This window comes from Oryctolagus cuniculus, chromosome 13 (genome assembly GCF_964237555.1).
Source record: "Oryctolagus cuniculus chromosome 13, mOryCun1.1, whole genome shotgun sequence".
Lineage (NCBI taxonomy): Eukaryota > Metazoa > Chordata > Mammalia > Lagomorpha > Leporidae > Oryctolagus > Oryctolagus cuniculus.
The window spans coordinates 98,205,794-98,223,377 of NC_091444.1; the positions used below are offsets into that span (position 1 = coordinate 98,205,794).

Sequence of the window (17,584 nt, forward strand, 5' to 3'; positions counted from 1 at the left end):
CTTTATGTAAATTGTTTCCATGTGAATAAATGTTCTCACTAGTTGATCTGTTACTGCATTTGTAGGTAAGGAGTCTACCTCCCAAAGAGATCCTGAAGACAACAACTCACCAAGGAATTCGAAGGTAGTGTGTCTTCTTGTGAGTTGGAAATATCTGATTTCAGTGATGTTCAAACAAAATTGGTGTTTGCTTGAAGGTATAAAGTTACTTGAGAGACAGCTACTTACATAAGACAGGCAGATAAACATTTTCGCTATCTTGAGAAGGGGTGGTGTGATATCCCTTTGAGGCACTGATATGCATTTCCCTGGTGGATGGTGATGTTGAACATACTGTCATATTGATTGCCATTTCTATCTCTTATTTCGAGACAGGTCTGTTGAGGTGCTGTGTCCATTTCTGAGCTAGATTTGGTGTTTGTTCATATATTCTTGACGATATTTCTTATCTGGGAGAGAGTGGGATACCTAGTACCTATGTAATACAAGCTTCCCCTTACTTATCTGAAGCTACGTAAAGGAGAGGTTTTGAGGCTGTCTTGACATTCGCTTCAGCCAACTCTCTTGTCTTTAGAACCTAGGAAAAAAGAATTAGGAGCTAAACTCTTGGCCCAGTGGTGAAGAAGTCAGATGAGCTATCTACCTCACACCTCGGATGGCTTTCTGTCCTTATTTTGTACCCAATTCTAACTCTCGGCCAGAAATCAAGCAGTATTTCCTGACCTTGCAAGACTGAATTGAGGATTCTTTTTTCTGCCTTTTCTTCAATTGTATTGACTTCAGTGGCAGAAATAGTGGTTTATACTTTCCTGTTGTATTTTCCCATGTCTACCTCTAGCTAAACATGGGGTAGAATCTGCTCTTTGTTTATATGCTCAACTGAAAGAACGTGGGGGTAGAATCTGCTCTTTGTGTATATGCTTAACTGAGTATGGGGTAGAATCTGCTCTTTGTTTATATGCTCAACCTTTGCAAGGACTGTTCCTGTGACATGACACACATAGTAAATCCTGTCTCCCTGAATGAGTGGCTGAGGGGTTGAGAACTTGGGTGTATTTGTTGAATTTGTATTTTATCTTCCTGTAGGAAGGAATGTCAACCTTAGCGAGTAAGAAGGGCTTAAAAGATATCGCCATCACTCAAGTTGCTCCACAACAGCCAATTAATGAATATGCGTTCAACTATGATCGTGGATTGGACAATGGTAACATGGGTAGTGAGTGCCTATCCTTCGAAACTTAATATTAAAATACAATGAAGAGAAATGAGTAGCTCTAAATTGGATATCCATTTATTTTGAGGGTTTTCTTTGGCTTTTTTTAATATAACCAACTTCTTCCTGAAACAGCTTCAACCCTCTGAAATTCATCCTTACTATTCCTTTTATTTCATTGAAATATTCGTTTCATTGCAATATTCATGAGTGGAGAGAGACACGCCTTTATGTAAATTGTTTCCATGTGAATAAATGTTCTCACTAGTTGATCTGTTACTGCATTTGTAGGTAAGGAGTCTACCTCCCAAAGAGATCCTGAAGACAACAACTCACCAAGGAATTCGAAGGTAGTGTGTCTTCTTGTGAGTTGGAAATATCTGATTTCAGTGATGTTCAAACAAAATTGGTGTTTGCTTGAAGGTATAAAGTTACTTGAGAGACAGCTACTTACATAAGACAGGCAGATAAACATTTTCGCTATCTTGAGAAGGGGTGGTGTGATATCTCTTTGAGGCATTGATATGCATTTCCCTGGTGGTTGGTGATGTTGAACATACTGTCATATTGATTGCCATTTCTGTCTCTTATTTCGAGACCGGTCTGTTGAGGTGCTGTGTCCATTTCTGAGCTAGATTTGGTGTTTGTTCATATATTCTTGACGATATTTCTTATCTGGGAGAGAGTGGGATACCTAGTACCTATGTAATACAAGCTTCCCCTTACTTATCTGAAGCTACGTAAGGGAGAGGTTTTGAGGCTGTCTTGACATTCGCTTCAGCCAACTCTCTTGCCTTTACAACCTAGGAAAAAAGAATTAGGAGCTAAACTCTTGGCCCAGTGGTGAAGAAGTCAGATGAGCTATCTACCTCACACCTAGGATGGCTTCTGTCCTTTTCCTGTGCCTGATTCTAACTTTCAGCCAGGAGGCACCCTGTCAGGCTTCCATGGATTAATAATTCATTCTTTGCTACCCATTGGGAGAAATTGAGTCCCCAGCTCCTGATTTTACAAAATGCTAGACTGGACTTTGCAGAAATATGAATAATGAAACCCTCTCTAGGATTCTGTCTGATCTCTCACTTTTGCTCTCCCTCTGATTCTGTCGTCTGTGTTTATACTTCTGTTGATGTCTGTATCTATATCTGTGTCTATATGTCTATGTCTATGACTATTTCTATGGCTAGGTCTAGGTCTATGTCTGTGGATCTATAACCCCTCTCCCCTTTTCTTATTATGTACTTTTAGTTTTGAAGGCTCAAAAATGTAATTAACTAAAAAAACATGGAAACCAGATTGAACTTAATGCTGAATGGTTTTGGATATCTATCTGAAATCATCGTGGTACAGAAAAGGATTCTTCATTACTCTGGCATCTCCTTGGCACTTCTGACCTTGAAAATGTTTAGATGTATGTTTTACCATCTCCTATTTCAGTATCTCCAATAGATTGCATTGACATAAGTCTTTTCTGAAATTTACGACTGCATGTTACAGCAACATGACAGAACTACATAGAAAAAGAGTTACAGTTTAGATCCCTGATAAAATCATTGATAATTGTCATTTTCCATGAGAAACTCATGATAGTTTGCCCCTTTTTTTCACTTCCAAAATATCAGGATTTAGTCTATGATTACAAAAATTTGCTTATACAATTTTAGCTTATTGTATTCATTTATCTTTTAGACCAGCCATCATTTCCTAGAGTGTTTTTTTTTTTTTTTTTTTTTTTGCTCCTGTACCGCAAGTCTTCTTCTAGATATGACTTCTAAGACTCCGGAGGCTCTCAAATCTGAGAAATGCTTCAGAGAATGCATTGCATGCATCTGAACATCCTGCCAGATTGGCCTTTCTAAATTATATTCATGACTAGAGTATTGAGCCATGATTCTATGGAGTCTTGTACAGAAAAGTGTTCAGATTGTAGCATACCACATGCCAGTTGCAGCTTGACCCTGATTCTCTACAGTAACTCTATCCCAGTCCCAAGCAATGTGTTGTAATGTTACCTTCTTACTTTCTTACCCTCATTTGTCGTGTTGTTTTCTGTCTCATCATTCTGTTCCTGCAGCCTCTCTCAGAAGACCCTACACACAATCCCCCTGTACTTTGTGTACTTTAAATATACGGCTGTGGCCTTGTCCTGTTTTGTAAACTGTCACGGCTGAACTGAAGCTTCTGTAATTCCAGCTTCTTCTGTAACCTCTTCATTTATCACGTCAGTAGTAGAATCAGTGAATCTTAATTTCCTTTTCATTGTTTTCCTCTGTATGTATATATACCCCAATGGAAGCCTAGAGTAGAATGCGCCTCTGTGTACATGCCTGTCTTCGTTAGGCGGTGCCTATGATTTGATAGACACAGTAAATGTTTGTCTTAGTGAGTAGTTGAGTAATTGAATGTGTATGTGTGCTAAATTTGTGGTTCCTTGTTTTCTATAGGAGGAATCCTCTGCAGAACCTCTAAAGAGGGAAGAAGGTATTGCCCCACTTAACCAATTTCTAGGCATGCAAGTTAGTAGAGACTGATCCCCTGGGGTAGTAGAAGCGGTCCTTGAGTGTATGTATGTTCTTCTTTTTCAACGTTACTGCTAAATGAAACATCAACGTTGTGTTAAATGAAATCCTACATCCATTTTATTTTACCTTTGTTTTGGGAGTTTTGTTTTGTTTTGCTTTAATATTTCTGACATTTTCCCTAAAACTGCTCAGTCCTCTAAAGCACCTTCTCAGTATTACCTTTGGCTTCTCCAGTTACTTATGAGTGGAGAGAGAGATGAATTGCGTGTGTCTGTACATTTCATAAATATTCTTCTTAGTCGATCGCTTACTACATTTTGTAGTTGCAGTGCCTATCTCCGGAATAAGTGATGAAGCTGTAGAATCACCGTGGGATTCTGAGGTACTTGTCCATGCAAGGTTTCAATGACATTAAGACATAAAAGTGGTGTGTGTTTCTTCAGCCTTTTGAATGTTTTTATACATTTTTTTTAGCTTTAAGATTCAACAGGTTCTTTTACATTTTGCCACAGTCACATCTTATGTATATATTACAGGTATACATGTATGCACTCTTTTTTTGAAAATGGATAATAATGTTACCTAATGAGGTATTCATTGATCATTTTGTGAAGCAGAGGAATATATTGTTGTGTAATACAATAACTCAGTGTCACAATACTTCTAATTATATATATCAGATCATATGATAGCCACACAACTTTGTGCTCTCTATAAATTTACTTTTACAAATAAATGAAAACGTAGTATTTGTGTTTCTGGGTGGCTTACTTCACTTAGAATAATGATCTCCAGTTCCATGTTTTGCTCCAAATATCAGTAATTCATAGTTTATGGCTGAGTGATAGTTCAGCATGTAACATTGTGCAGTCATTAGTTGATGGAGCTCAAAGGCTGACTTCATCCCTTTACTACTGTGACTTGTGCTACTCTTAACATGAGAATGCAGGTACCAGTCTCATATGCCGTTTCGCTTTCTTTGGATGCATTCCCGAGTGTTGGAGAACTGGGTCACATGGTAGATCCATTTTTCGTTTTCTACAGAATCTCTGTGTTGTTTTCCTTAACGGCTATACCGATTTGTGTTCCTACCACTACTGAATTTGGCTACACCACTTCAGCAGCTTTTGTTATTCTTTGATTTTGGCTAACAGCTGTTCTTACTGGAGAGAAGTGATACCTCATTATGTTGTTTATTTGCTTTTCCCTGAGCATGTTTTCATGTGTCTGTTGACCATTTGTATTTCGTCCTTTGAATAATACCTGTTCTTTCCTGTACCTGTTTCTTCCTGAGATTGTTTGCTTTGTTGTTGTTAAGTTTCCTGAGCTCTTTATACCCTCTGAAAATGAGTTAATAGAATAGAAGATAAATTAGATGCACAGCTTCCTTTGATAGGCAGACTCTTCTTAGCTTGATTCAGTCCTGTCTGCCTGTTTGTGTTTTTAGCACCAGTGCTTTGAGAGTCTTATCCAAAAAGTATTTGCCTAGGCCAATGCCTCACAGCATTTCTCTTAGGTTTTCCTGTAGTACCTTGATACCCTCAGGTATTAAGTTTAGTTCCTTGATCCATTTTGAATTGAGTTTTTGTATATGCTGAAAGCTGTGGGTCTTGTTTCAAGTCAGCCTTTACTGTAGCTTATTTTTTTTTTACCTCAGTGGTAGAAGTGATGAATTATATGCTCCTATTCTTTGTTTTCCTATGTATCTGCTCCCACTTAGCATAGGGTAGAAAATACCTCTGTTTATATATTTATCTTTCTGGAGGAAATGTGCCTAGGAATTGACAAGCAGATTAAATTGTATCTTAGTGATGGAGCCACTGATTGTTTGCTGAGTTTCTGGATTGCTTGTTTTGCTTTAGTATTTATTAATTAGTTAATTAATTAATTTTTGGCATAGGAAGAAACATCAAGTGGAAAGGGTGAAGGTCGTACTGCCACTGGAGGTGTCCCAGAAGGAGATGTTCTGGATTATTTCCTGTCATGTAGTTGGGCAAGGATAGCCAAAGAGGTCAGTATATTTTAATGAATCACGGTATCATTGCTGCTGTTTAAACTGGGAAGTGTAGGTCCCATTATGACATTCATTTCCTTTTGCATTTTCTTTAGCTTTATGTATATGCTAAGTATCTCCCTATTACAATAGTTTCTACATTCTGCACTTTATTGCCACTACTGTCATTTTATTGCAATATTCCTGAATGGTGGTAGATTGTGGATTTACCTATAAACTTCATAGAAATACATGTTCTCATTCAAGGGGCTGTGATTAGGTTTTGTAAATCCAGTGGCTACCTCCAGATCAGAAGATGAATGTCTGGAATCCACTTCCAAATCTGCGCTATTGCCTTTTACTTTCTTGTGACTTTGAAATGTGAGCATTAATTGATGCTGAGATGTGTAAAGGTGTAGTTGCTCCTTTTTTTCCTTTTAAAAATTATTTCAAAGGCAGAGAGAAAGATAAGAAAGATGCGTGTGCAGACACACACAGACAGTATACCGGCCAGATGCCTGCCAGGCCTATTCCAGGTGAAAGGAGTCAGAAACTAAACCCAGTCCTCCCATGGGAGCCAGGGACACAACAGCTTAAGTCACTACCTATTTCTTCCTTGCATATGCCTCAGTAAGATGCGAGGGAGAGAAGCAGGAATCAATAAAGGAACCCTGAAATACTGTATGCTGTTGTCCCACTTAGCATCCGAGCCACTGTGGCAAGTGACTACAAAGAGGAAGGTTTGAGTTTCCTTTCTCACGCCTGCCCTGTATGATTTATTTCCATCGTAAAGTTAGTAGTGCATTGTAAACAGTGCACTGCCACGTTAGAGAAGATCTACACATGTGTGTGACTCCGTTGGTGTAGTTAAACGTAGACAATAATAAAGTAGGCCTGAGAGAGATAAGGAATCAGTTTTGGTTTGGAAACTAGCTATATCTTGAAAATTAAAAGTTTATTTTAGCTCCACCAATGTGAATAACATTATTTTGTGATATCTAATGCCACCTGTTCATCTGAATGAGATTTTGAGAGAAATATTTGGACTGCCATTTCTATGTGCTTAGAATTCCAAATAAAAGCATAATGAATCAAAATGCCATTATTAATCAGAAGTAATGGCATTTCAGCATGAGGTAAAACATGAGTAATCATTCATTTTTCTTTTGGGAAAATAAAGCCTGTTTAAATGGTGTCTTTAATAAACACAGGCTATCTTGGAAAATTTAATGAATTCAACATGTTTATGATAGATATGTTAGTACTAGCATAACTATAAATATTCTTCTACATTGACCAAATGGTGAATGAGAAAGATGGAGCCCATTGCTGCCGAGCTCTGATTCCAGCATGCCATAGGCATTCATGGTTTGGTCTTGGATACATACTGCACCTGTCTCTCTCAGTTTCAATAATATGTTGGCCATTTTACTTCCTTACTTTATTAACCCTCATTTGCCATGTTTTGCCTCCTCCTTTTGTTCACACTGCTCTGTTTAGAAGGCCCATCATGCTTTGCCCCTGCATTTTCTCTGCCGTACTAAATGTGTTCCTAACCCTACAGACTTTGCTGAGTTTTCAAAGTCATGCTGAAGATTCTGTCATCCTACCCTCAATGTAATTTACTGACTGCGATAGTTGAAAATGAGGAATTCTGGTTTTCTGTTCTTTGTTCGACAGAGGTCAATTTGCCCCTAGTCTACAGGATAGAATCTGTCTTCTTTCCTTATATTTAGCTCATTGTTTGAGCGCGCCTATTGCTTCCCAAGCACAGCAAACGTCTTCCTGTTTGTCTGAGCACGTGAATGAATGTTTGCTGAATTTGTGGCATTATTTCTTTCTGTAGAGAAAAGCGTCAATGGCATCAAGTGGAGATACTGAAAAGGATGTGGCTGTCAGTCTAAGTGCCCAAGAGCATGCAAAGGACACATTATCTGGTATTGCTGGAGTGCCAGAAGACAAAACTATTGGTCAGTATCTATCAGTGAAACACTGTTTAAGTACTAATGTCTCAACTGAAATGATTTCCATTATTTTGATGATTTTTCTTTCGCTATTTGTTTCTATGTCCAACTCAACCTGGTTTAAAGTGCTGATTGAACAAGCAGAAATTCTTTTTTTTTAATTTATGTTTTTATCAGAAAGAGATAGAGAGAGGGAGAGGTGGAGTCAGAGGCATAGAGGCAGAGTGTGTGTGTGTGAGAGAGAGAGAAAGAGGAGAGTGTGTGCAAGAGAGACAGAGAGAGAGAGAGAGAGGTCTTGCATCTGCTGGAGAGAGAGAGAGGTCTTGCATCTGCTGGTTCACTCCCCAAATGGCCACAATGGGCAGGACTGGGTCAGGCCAAAGCCAGGATCCAGAAGCGTCATCTGGGTCTCCCATGTGTGTGCAAGGGGCCAAAGACAGGCTATCTTGTATTGCTCACCCAGGTACATTAGCAGAGAGCTGGATCAGAAGTGGGGCCACTGGAACTTGCACCCGTAGCCATATGGTATGCCATTGCTGAATTGCCGTGGCTTTACCTGCTATGCCACAGCACTGGCCCTCTAGCTGAAATTCTTTATTGCTGTTACTTTAATTTTAGTATATTATTGATGAACTCAGCTGAATGCGTAAATTTTTAAAAGCAACAGTTGGGGCTGGCGATGTGGTGTAGTGGGTAAAGCCCCCGCCTGCAGTGCTGGCATCTCATATGGGCACTGGTTCAAGTGCCAGCTGTTCTACTTCCCATCCAGATATCTGCTATGGCCTGGGAAAGTAGAAGATGATGCAAGACCTTGGGCCACTGCACCCACATGCCCACATGCCCACATTGGAGACCCATAAGAAGCTCCTGGCTCCTGTTGCAGATTGGCATAGCTCTTGCTGTTGCAGCCAATAGGGAGTGAACCAGTGGATGGAAGACCTTTCTCTCTCTCTCTCTCTCTCTCTCTCTCGGTGTAACTCTTTCAAATAAATTAAAATATATTTAAAAAAAAAAAGCAACGGTTGACAAATGTTCTCATGAGTACAACTCTGCCTATGTTTTATAGATATGCCTGGCTTCAGACCAGATGATGAGCCTTTAAAATACTCCTTAAAGTCTGAGGTACTGTCCCTTGTTTTCTTGTGACTTTTATATGTGAGTATTATATTAATCGATGGTTAAATATAGAAAAGAGTTCTTGTTTTTTCTGCCACCACTTTATCAAGAGAGATAGTAAAGACGTAAGTGAGGCAGACACCGAGAGATCACCTGCCAAATGTTTGTGACGCCGTGAACAGAGCCAGGCCAAATGCAGATGTCAGGAGTTTGAAACTCAACGAAGGTGTCCCTCATGGGTGTCTGGGGCCCAAGAGCTTGAGACATCATTGACTCGCTCCCTGATTGCATGTTTGCAGGAAGCTGGGTTCCTGCACAGGGGTCGGTAATGGAACCCTGGAATTTTTCATATTGCATGTTGGTGTCCTGCTCAGCATCTGAGCCACTGGGGCAGGGGCCTACTGAGTACTGGGGTGGCTCTTCTTTTTCATCTGTGTGCATAGACTCTCTGATTTCTTTGTTTTCATCAAACAATTAGTAATGCATTATGTTGTAACTATTGCCCTGCTACTTTAGTAGTCTTCTACAGTTCTACATGACTTATTTAGTGTGACAATTGTAGCATACTTCAAAACACATAAATAGGACCTGGGTAATATAAAGAAGTAAATTTGCTCTGCAAATTATATTTATCAACAAGAACAAAAAAAGAAAATTGTTTTAGAATGTAATACCAGACATCTGATTCCAGTATATTTATAGATGTCTTGTCATGCTGATGAGATTTTTAGATACCAAAATTGATGTGTTATTTCCACAACTTGCAAGTTGAAAACCTAATACCTGTGTTTCAGTGCATTCTTAACATCTTTGGAATAGCAGCTGAGATACACAAGTAGTAACATTTAGAGCAAGGTATAACATGCGAAGTAGTAAATTTGTGGGAGGACAACCACTTTGGTGGTGTTTTATAAATAGAGATAAATAGAATTGGATGAATTTGGACTATCCTTTTGGTAAATATGTACATACTAACATAAGTTAAAATGTTTTTTCTTACTGTGACAACAAGAGAGTGAGGTAACTATATTCAGAGCTCTTAGGTTTAAGCAGTATAGTGGTATCACTAACTTTATTTAAGTCATAGCACATATTAGTATGTTGCACTGTCATTTTAGCTACAGTACGTTGGAAAGATGATATAGCCTTTTGGCATGCCATATACCACATTCATAAAATATGCCAGTATTTAATGCCCACGTAGGTGTAATGAGCATCTGTGGTAGCCAATGTAAAAAAAAAACAAAACAGTAAACTCTAAAATATGCATACAAGTTAAAGCAAAGAGATCACTGCATTCGGTGACTTCCTTTAGGATATGTGTGTTTTTTAAGCTGAGAGGCTTCTTTTGAGACAGATCTGTTGAGGTGCTGTGTCGATTTCTGAGCTAGATTTGGTGTTTGTTCATATATTCTTGACGATATTTCTTATCTGGGAGAGAGTGGGATACCTAGTACCTATGTAATACAAGCTTCCCCTTACTTATCTGAAGCTACGTAAAGGAGAGGTTTTGAGGCTGTCTTGACATTCGCTTCAGCCAACTCTCTTGCCTTTAGAACCTAGGAAAAAAGAATTAGGAGCTAAACTCTTGGCCCAGTGGTGAAGAAGTCAGATGAGCTATCTACCTCACACCTCAGATGGTTTTCTGTCCTTATTTTGTACCCAATTCTAACTCTCGGCCAGAAATCAAGCAGTATTTCCTGACCTTGCAAGACTGAATTGAGGATTCTCTTTTCTGCCTTTTCTACAACTGTATTGACTTCAGTGGCAGAAATAGTGGTTTATATGTTCCTGTTGTATTTTCCCATGTCTACCTCTAGCTGAACATGGGGTAGAATCTGCTCTTTGTGTATATGCTTAACTGAAAGAACGTGGGGTAGAATCTGCTCTTTGTGTATATGCTTAGATTTTTCAAGGACTGGGCCTATGACTTGATACACATAGTAAATCCTGTCTCACTGAATGAGTAGCTGAGGGGTTGAGAAATTGGATATATGTGTTGAATTTGTATTTTATTGTTCTGTAGGCAGGAACGTCAGCTCTAGCGGGTAAGAAGAGTAAAAAATGTTTTTTCATCACTCAAGTTGCTCCACAACAGCCAATTAATAAATATGAGATGGACTCTGATCACGGATTGGACAAAGATAACAAACGTAGTGAGTGCATATCTATCAAAACTTACTATTAAAATACAATGAAGAGAAATGAGTAGCTCTGAATTGGATATCCATGTATGTTGAGGGTTTTCTTTGGCTTTTTTTAATATAACCAACTTCTTCCTGAAACAGCTTCAACCCTCTGAAATTCATCCTTACTATTCCTTTTATTTCATTGAAATATTAAATGTTCTGAAATTCATCCTTACCATTCCTTTTATTTCATTGAAATATTCATTTCATTGCAATAGTCATGAATGGAGAGAGACACGCCTTTATGTAAATTGTTTCCATGTGAATAAATGTTCTCACTAGTTGATCTGTTACTGCATTTGTAGGTAAGGAGTCTACCTCCCAAAGAGATCCTGAAGACAGCAACTCACCAAGGAATTCGAAGGTAGTGTGTCTTCTTGTGATTTGGAAATACCTGATTTCAGTGATGTTAAAACAAAATTGGTGTTTGCTTGAAGGTACAAAGTTACTTGAGAGACAGCTACTTACATAAAACAGGCAGAGAAACATTTTCGCTATCTTGAGAAGGGGTGGTGTGATACCTCTTTGAGGCATTGATATGCATTTCCCTGGTGGTTGGTGATGTTGAACATACTGTCATATTTATTGCCATTTCTCTCTCTTATTTCGAGACAGGTCTGTTGAGGTGCTGTGTCCATTTCTGAACTAGATTTGTTGTTTGTTCATATATTCTTTTTTTTTAACTTTTATTTAATGAATATAAATTTCCAAAGTACGACTTATGGATTACAGTGGCTTCCCCCCCATACCGTCCCTCCCACCCACAACCCTCCCCTGTCCCACTCCCTCTCCCCTTCCGTTCACATCAAGATTCATTTTTTATTATCTTAATATACAGAAGATCAGCTTAGTATACATTAAGTAAGGATTTCAATAGTTTGCTCCCCCACAGAAACATAAAGTGAAAAATAATAGATGATTTTTTTAAATGATGATGAAATCAGATCAGACGTATTGTCATGTTTAATCCCAGTGAGAGTCAAGTTGGGAATTGATAATTTCTTTCTTTTTTTTTCTTTCTTTTTTTTTTTTACAGAAGATCAGTTTAGTATACATTAAGTAAAGATTTCAACAGTTTGCACCCCCATAGAAACACAAAGTGAAATATATTGTTTGAGTACTCGTTAGAGCATTAAATCTCAATGTACAGCACATTAAGGACAGAGATCCTACATGAGGAGTAAGTGCACAGTGACTCCTGTTGTTGACTTTACCAATTGACACTCCTGTCTATGGCATCAGTAATCTCCCTATGGACCAGTCATGAGTTTCCGAGGCTATGGAATCCCTCTGAGTTCTCCGACTCTTATCTTGTTTAGACAATGTCATAGTCAAAGTGGAGGTTCTCTCCTCCCTTCAGAGAAAGGTACCTCCTTCTTTGAAGACCTGTTCTCTCCACTGGGATCTCACTCACAGAGATCTTTTGCCAGAGTGTCTTGGCTTTCCATGCCTGAAATACTCTCATGGGCTCTTCAGCCAGATCCGAATGCCTTTAGGGCTGATTCTGAGGCCAGAGTGCTACTTAGGACATCTGCCATTCTATGAGTCTGCTGAGTATCTCACTTCCCATGTTGGATCAATGTCCCCTTTATTTATTCTATCGGTTAGTGTTAGCAGGTACTAGACTTGTTTATGTGCTCCCTTTGACTCTTAGTCCTTTCATTATGATCACTTGTGAACTGAAATTGATCACTTGGAATAGTGAGATGGCATTGGTACATGCCACCTTGATGGGGTTGAATTGGAATCCCCTGGTATGTTTCTAACTCTACCATTTGGGGCAAGTCAGCTTGAGCATGTCCCAAATTATACATCTCTTCCCTCTCTTATTCCCACTCTTATGTTTAACAGGGATCACATTTCAGTTAATTTTCAACATTTAAGAATAACTGTGTGGCCGGCGCCGCGGCTCACTGGGCTAATCCTCCGCCTAGCAGCGCCAGCACACCGGGCTCTAGTCATTGTCGGGGCGCCGGATTCTGTCCCGGTTGCCCCTCTTCCAGGCCAGCTCTCTGCTGTGGCCAGGGAGTGCAGTGGAGGATGGCCCAGGTGCCTGGGCCCTGTACCCCATGGGAGACCAGGAAAAGCACCTGGCTCCTGGCTCCTGCCATCGGATCAGCACGGTGCGCCAGCCGCAGCGCGTCGGCCGCGGCGGCCATTGGAGGGTGAACCAACGGCAAAGGAAGACCCTTCTCTCTGTCTCTCTCTCTCTCACTGTCCACTCTGCCTGTCAAAAAAAAAAAAAAAAAGAATAACTGTGTGATAATTACAGAATTAAACCAGTCATATTAAGTAGAACGGACAAAAAAAATACTAAGAGGGATAATGTATTAAATTGTTCATTAACAGTCAGGGCTATGCTGATCAAGTCACTGTTTCTCATAGTGTCCATTTCACTTCAGGTTTCCTTTTTGGTGTTCAGTCAGTTGTCACCGATCAGGGAGAACATATGGTATTTGTCCCTTTGGGATTGGCTTATTTCACTCAGCATGATGTGTTCCAGATTCCTCCATTTTGTTGCAAATGACTGGATTTCGTTGTTTCTTACTGCGGTATAGTATTCTAAAGAATACATATCCCATAATTTCTTTATCCAGTCTACCGTTGATGGGCATTTAGGTTGGTTCCAGGTCTTGGTTATTATGAATTCTGCTGCGCTAAATATTAGGGTGCAGACCGATTTTATGTTTGCCAATTTAAATTCCTTTGGGTAAATTCCAAGCAGTGGGATGGCTGGGTCGAACGGTAGGGCTATCTTCAGGTTTCTGAGAAATCTCCAGACTGACTTCCATAGTGGCTTGACCAGGTTGCATTCCCACCAACAGTGGGTTAGTGTCCCTTTTTCCCCACATCCTCACCAGCATCTGTTGTTGGTAGATTTCTGAATGTGAACCATTCTAACCGGGGTGAGGTGAAACCTCACTGTGGTTTTGATTTGCATTTCCCTGATTGCTAGTGATCTTAGAACATTTTTTCATGTGCCTGTTGGCCATTTGGATTTCCTCTTTAGAAAAATGTCTATTGAGGTCCTTGGCCCATCTCTTAAGTGGGTTGTTGGTTTTGTTTTTGTGGAGTTTCTTGATGTCTTTGTAGATTCTGGTTATTAACCCTTTATCTGTTGCATAGTTTGCAAATATTTTTTCCCATTCTGTCGGTTGTCTCTTCACTTTCCTGACTGTTTCTTTTGCAGTACAGAAACTTCTCAATTTGATGCAATCCCAATAGTTGATTTTGGCTTTGACTGCCTGTGCCTCCCGGGTCTTTTCCAGAAACTCTTTGCCTGTGCCAATATCTTGAAGGGTTTCTCCAATGTTCTCTAATAACGTGATGGTGTCAGGACGTAGATTTAGGTCTTTAATCCACGTTGAGTGGATTTTTGTGTAAGGTGTAAGGTAGGGGTCTTGCTTCATGCTTCTGCACATGGAAATCCAGTTTTCCCAGCACCATTTATTGAATAGACTGTCCTTGCTCCAGGAATTGGTTTTAGATCCTTGGTCAAATATAAGTTGGCTGTAGATGTTTGAACTGATTTCTGGTGTTTCAATTCTGTTCCATTGGTCTATCCATCTGTTTCTGTACCAGTACCATGCTGTTTTGATTGCAACTGCCCTGTAGTATGTCCTGAAATCTGGTATTGTGATGCCTCCGGCTTTGTTTTTGTTGTACAAGATTGCTTTAGCTATTCGAGATCTCTTGTGCCTCCATATAAATTTCAGCACCATTTTTTCCAGATCTGAGAAGAAGGTCTTCGGTATCTTGATTGGTATTGCATTGAATCTATAAATTGCTTTTGGGAGAATGGACATTTTGATGCTATTGATTCTTCCAATCCATGAGCATGGAAGATTTTTCCATTTCTTGGTATCCTCTTCTATTTCTTTCTTTAAGGTTTTGTAATTCTCATCGTAGAGATCTTTTAACGTCCTTGGTTAAGTTTATTCCAAGGTATTTGATTGCTTTTGTAGCTATTGTGAATGGGATTGATCTTAGAAGTTCTTCCTCAGCCATGGCATTGTCTGTGTATACAAAGGCTGTTGATTTTAGTGCAGTGATTTTATACCCTGCTACTTTGCCAAACTCTTCTATGAGTTCCAATAGTCTCTTAGTAGAGTTCTTTGGATCCTCTAAGTAAAGAATCATATCGTCTGCAAAGAGGGATAGTTTGACTTCTTCCTTCTTGATTTGTATTCCTTTGATTTCTTTTTCTTGTCTGATGGCTCTGGCTAAAACTTCCAGAACTATGTTAAATAGCAGTGGTGAGATGGGCATCCCTGCCTGGTGCCAGATTTCAGTGGAAATGCTTCCAACTTTTCCCCATTCAAGAGGCTGGCTGTGGGTTTTTTATAAATTGCTTTGATTATATTGAGGAATGTTCCTTCTATACCCAATTTGCTTAGAGTTTTCATCATGAAAGGGTGTTGAATTTTATCAAATGCTTTCTCTGCATCAATTGAGATATTCATATGGTTTTTCTTTTGCAGTCTGTTAATGTGGTGAATCACATTGATTGATTTGCGAATGTTGAACCATCCCTGCATACCAGGGATGAATCCCACTTGGTCTGGGTGGATGATTTTCCTGATGTGTTGTTGTACTCTATTGGCCAGAATTTTATTGAGGATTTTTGCATCTATGTTCATCAGGGATATTGGTCTGTAATTTTCTTTCACTGCTGCATCTTTCTCTGGCTTAGGGATTAAGGTGATGCTGGCTTCGTAGAAAGAATTTGGGAGGATTCCCTTTTTTTCGATTGTTCTGAATAGTTTGAGAAGAATTGGAGTCAGTTCTTTAAATGTCAGATAGAATTCAGCAGTGAATCCATCTGGTCCCGGGCTTTTCTTTGTTGGGAGGGCCTTTATTACTGTTTCAATTTCTGTTTCAGTTATGGGTCTATTTAGGTTTTCTATGTCTTCATCGTTCAATTTTGGTGGATTGCATGTGTCCAGGAATCTATCCATTTCTGATAGATTTTCCTGTTTGCTGGCATACAGGTCCTTGTAGTAATTTCTGATGATTCTTTTTATTTCTGTGATATCTGTTGTTATGTTTCCTTTTTCATCTCTGATTTTATTGATTTGGGTCTTTTCTCTTCTTTTATTAGTTAGTTGGGCCAATGGGGTGTCAATTTTGTTTATTTTTTCAAAAAACCAGCTTCTCGCTTGGCTGATTTTTTGTAGTGTTTTTTTTTTTTTTGGATTCAATCCTGTTAATTTCTTCTCTGGTTTTAATTATTTCTCTTCTCCTACTAGATTTGGGTTTGGTTTGCTGCAGTTTTTCTAGGTCCTTGAGATGCACTGAAAGCTGATTTATTTGGTACCTTTCCAATTTCTTGATATAGGCACCTATTGCTATAAATTTGCTGTATCCCTTAAGTTTTGATATGTTGTGTTGTTGTCTTCATTTACTTCCAGAAAGTTTTTGATTTCTCTTTTGATTTCTTGAATGACCCAGTGTTCATTCAGGAGCATGTTGTTCAGTCTCCATGTGTTTGCATACTTTCTGGGGTTTCCTGTGTTGCTAGTTTCCAGCTTCATTCCGCTGTGGTCTGAGAAGCTGCATGGTATGATTCTAATTCTTTTGAATTTGCTGAGACTTGCTTTATGGCCTAGTATGTGATCAGTCCTAGAGATGGTTCCATGAACTGCTGAGAATAATGTGAAGTCTGTAGATGTAGGGTTGAAAGTTCTGTAGATATCTGTTAGATCCATTTGGGCAATAGTGTCAATTAAATCTGCTGTTTCCTTGTTGATCTTCTGTCCGGATGATCTGTCTATTTCTGAGAGTGGAGTATTGAAGTCCCCCAGTACTATTGTATTGGAATCTAAATCTCCCTTTAAGTCCCTTAACATATCTTTTAAATAGACCGGTGCCCTGTAATTAGGTGCATATACATTTATAATAGTTACATCTTCCTGTTGAATTGAACCCTTAATCATTATATAGTGTCCCTCTTTGTCTGTCTTAACAGTTTTTGTATTAAAGTTTATTTTGTCTGATATTAATATGGCTACACCTGCTTTTTTTTTGGTTTCTGTTGGCATGGAATATCTTTTTCCAACCTTTCACTTTCAGTCTGCATGCCTCTTTGTTAGAGAGATGTGTTTCTTGTAGGCAACAAATAGTTGGGTTGTGTTCTTTGAGCCAATCAGCCAAACGGTGTCTTTTAACTGAAGAATTCAGACCATTAATGTTTAATGTGACTATTGATACATAGTGACTTTGCCCTGCCATTTTCCCGGAGATATTTTCTAGTATATGCTTTGAGCTTCCCATGCTCTTTTACTGGTAGGTGTTCTTCCTTTCCCTTCTTTCATATTGATGGCCGTGTTTCTGTGTTTCTGAGTGTAGCACGTCTTTAAGTATCTTTTGCAGGACCGGACGAGTCGCCACAAAGTCTTTCAATCTGTTTGCTATGAAAGATCTTTATTTCACCTTCATTCACAAATGAGAGCTTAGCAGGATATAATATTCTGGGCTGGCAATTTTTCTCTCTTAGCACCTGTGCTATGTCTCGCCATTCCCTCCTAGCCTGTAGTGTTTCTGATGAGAAGTCTGCTGTGAGTCTGATTGGAGATCCTCTGAGAGTA

At 39.2% G+C, this 17,584-nt stretch overlaps 1 protein-coding gene across 4 annotated transcripts in view; it reads left to right on the top strand.

Annotated features, from left to right (window-relative positions):
- The window catches only part of LOC127489251 (ankyrin repeat domain-containing protein 26), a 235,550-nt gene that overhangs the window by 84,489 nt on the left and 133,477 nt on the right, over nucleotides 1–17,584 (top strand). For all 4 annotated transcript variants that reach the window (XM_070056031.1, XM_070056032.1, XM_070056030.1 and 1 more), the window contains 10 exons: nucleotides 66–124; nucleotides 1,087–1,216; nucleotides 1,505–1,563; nucleotides 3,658–3,694; nucleotides 4,059–4,117; nucleotides 5,636–5,746; nucleotides 7,575–7,698; nucleotides 8,759–8,814; nucleotides 10,835–10,964; nucleotides 11,303–11,361. In XM_070056031.1, coding sequence (XP_069912132.1) covers nucleotides 66–124; nucleotides 1,087–1,216; nucleotides 1,505–1,563; nucleotides 3,658–3,694; nucleotides 4,059–4,117; nucleotides 5,636–5,746; nucleotides 7,575–7,698; nucleotides 8,759–8,814; nucleotides 10,835–10,964; nucleotides 11,303–11,361 — 824 coding nt within the window. The remainder of the gene's footprint in view (nucleotides 1–65; nucleotides 125–1,086; nucleotides 1,217–1,504; nucleotides 1,564–3,657; nucleotides 3,695–4,058; nucleotides 4,118–5,635; nucleotides 5,747–7,574; nucleotides 7,699–8,758; nucleotides 8,815–10,834; nucleotides 10,965–11,302; nucleotides 11,362–17,584) is intronic.